This window comes from Pundamilia nyererei, unplaced genomic scaffold (assembly GCF_000239375.1).
Source record: "Pundamilia nyererei isolate P.nyererei 1_Seehausen unplaced genomic scaffold, PunNye1.0 scaffold00607, whole genome shotgun sequence".
Taxonomy (NCBI): domain Eukaryota; kingdom Metazoa; phylum Chordata; class Actinopteri; order Cichliformes; family Cichlidae; genus Pundamilia; species Pundamilia nyererei.
In genome coordinates this window covers 26,480-27,592 of record NW_005188008.1, presented here as the reverse complement: position 1 = coordinate 27,592, position 1,113 = coordinate 26,480, and the positions used below count along the sequence as shown (strand labels likewise).

The following is a 1,113-nucleotide window of genomic DNA, read 5'->3' as shown; positions in this document are numbered from 1 at the left end:
GGGTGAGCAGGTTGGTCTCTACGTACACGTCACTGATATCGACGAGATAAAGCGCCACGATCAGCAGCGACTCACGACATTCCTTCTTCCTTTATTCTCCTTTAAACTTGTTTCTTAGAGCTCACAGCAAACAGGAAGTCACTTTGCTACTGTGCTTGCAGAAACCGGGATCAGCTCCATCAGACTCACTTCTGCATGACGTTCTGGAGGCTCAGCATCATCCCTAGCTCCGCCCTCAGCTTCTCCCGGTTGGCTCGACATTCTGCCAGGTAACGGATCGCCTGGAAGGACACCCGGAAAGAGTCAGAAACTGAATCAGAGAGACGGCTTCCCACACCAAACTCTATTCAAATATTGTCTGATTTAAAATAACAGATTCTGTTGCTGTTCGAGGCGTTTCAGCGCCGACGACCAGCAGCCTCCAACTCGTTCTGATGTTTGGGTTCAGACACCTGGAGCAGATCTTTGCACACAACAGGTGTTACATCAAGCTGAGCTGATCCGGGTGTCTGAAATCCTCATGTAAGCTCCGCCCTCTCTCTATTGGACAGAGTCTATGTGTTTCCACTGGACTGTGAGCTCACCAGCAGGGCGGAGTAGACCACCTGAGGGTTGGGGTGGTCCAGGAACAGGATGAGTCCGGGCAGGCAGCCCTGGTCCTGGACGATGGCCCTGCGGTTCATGGGGTCGGCGGCCAGGTCCCTCAGCTGGTTGACCACGGCCAGCGCGTCCGGCTCGGCGGTCATGGCTGCTGCCGTTCACTCGCCCATAAAAGAAGCAGCTGAGGGGCGAGCAGAGTAAGGTATTTCTACGTCATTTATTTTCCTCTCACGACCTCTGACCTCTGAGAAACCCCAGACCATGAATATCACAGGAAACAGAAAACGTGTTTCCCTCACACACATTTCACTGTATTCACATCCTGACAACAGCCTCTAAGAGCTTTACATCAGAAGGTAAACAGCATGACCTGGTGACCACAGGATCAGAGGCAGCACGGGGGGCCAGGAGATACGAGGACCGTAGTCAGACAGTTTTTATTAGACCCTTTGTCAGATTAAGTATTTTTAATTATCACAGAGGGCGTGGGACCGATTCAGGAAGGTCAGTGCA

General features: G+C 52.0%; 1 protein-coding gene across 1 annotated transcript; it reads right to left on the bottom strand.

Moving 5' to 3' along the window:
* Positions 1 to 6: 6 nt before the first annotated feature.
* On the bottom strand, positions 7 to 803 carry LOC102199548 (armadillo repeat-containing protein 1-like). Its single transcript, XM_013907915.1, has 2 exons — positions 585 to 803; positions 7 to 281 (listed from the first exon to the last, which is right to left on the bottom strand). The coding sequence occupies exons 1-2, from the start codon at positions 744 to 746 to the stop codon at positions 186 to 188; spliced, it is 258 nt and encodes an 85-aa protein (XP_013763369.1). The 5' UTR covers positions 747 to 803; the 3' UTR covers positions 7 to 185.
* Positions 804 to 1,113: the final 310 nt, after the last annotated feature.

What these genes read in the sequence shown, in the direction of transcription:
- LOC102199548 (XM_013907915.1), bottom strand. Translation starts at nt 746, where the DNA reads ATGACCGCCGAGCCGGACGCGCTGGCCGTGGTCAACCAGCTGAGGGAC. An exon ending in TGGTCTACTCCGCCCTGCTG is followed by an intron (nt 282 to 584) that starts GTGAGCTCACAG and finishes GTGTCCTTCCAG; the next exon opens with GCGATCCGTTACCTGGCAGA.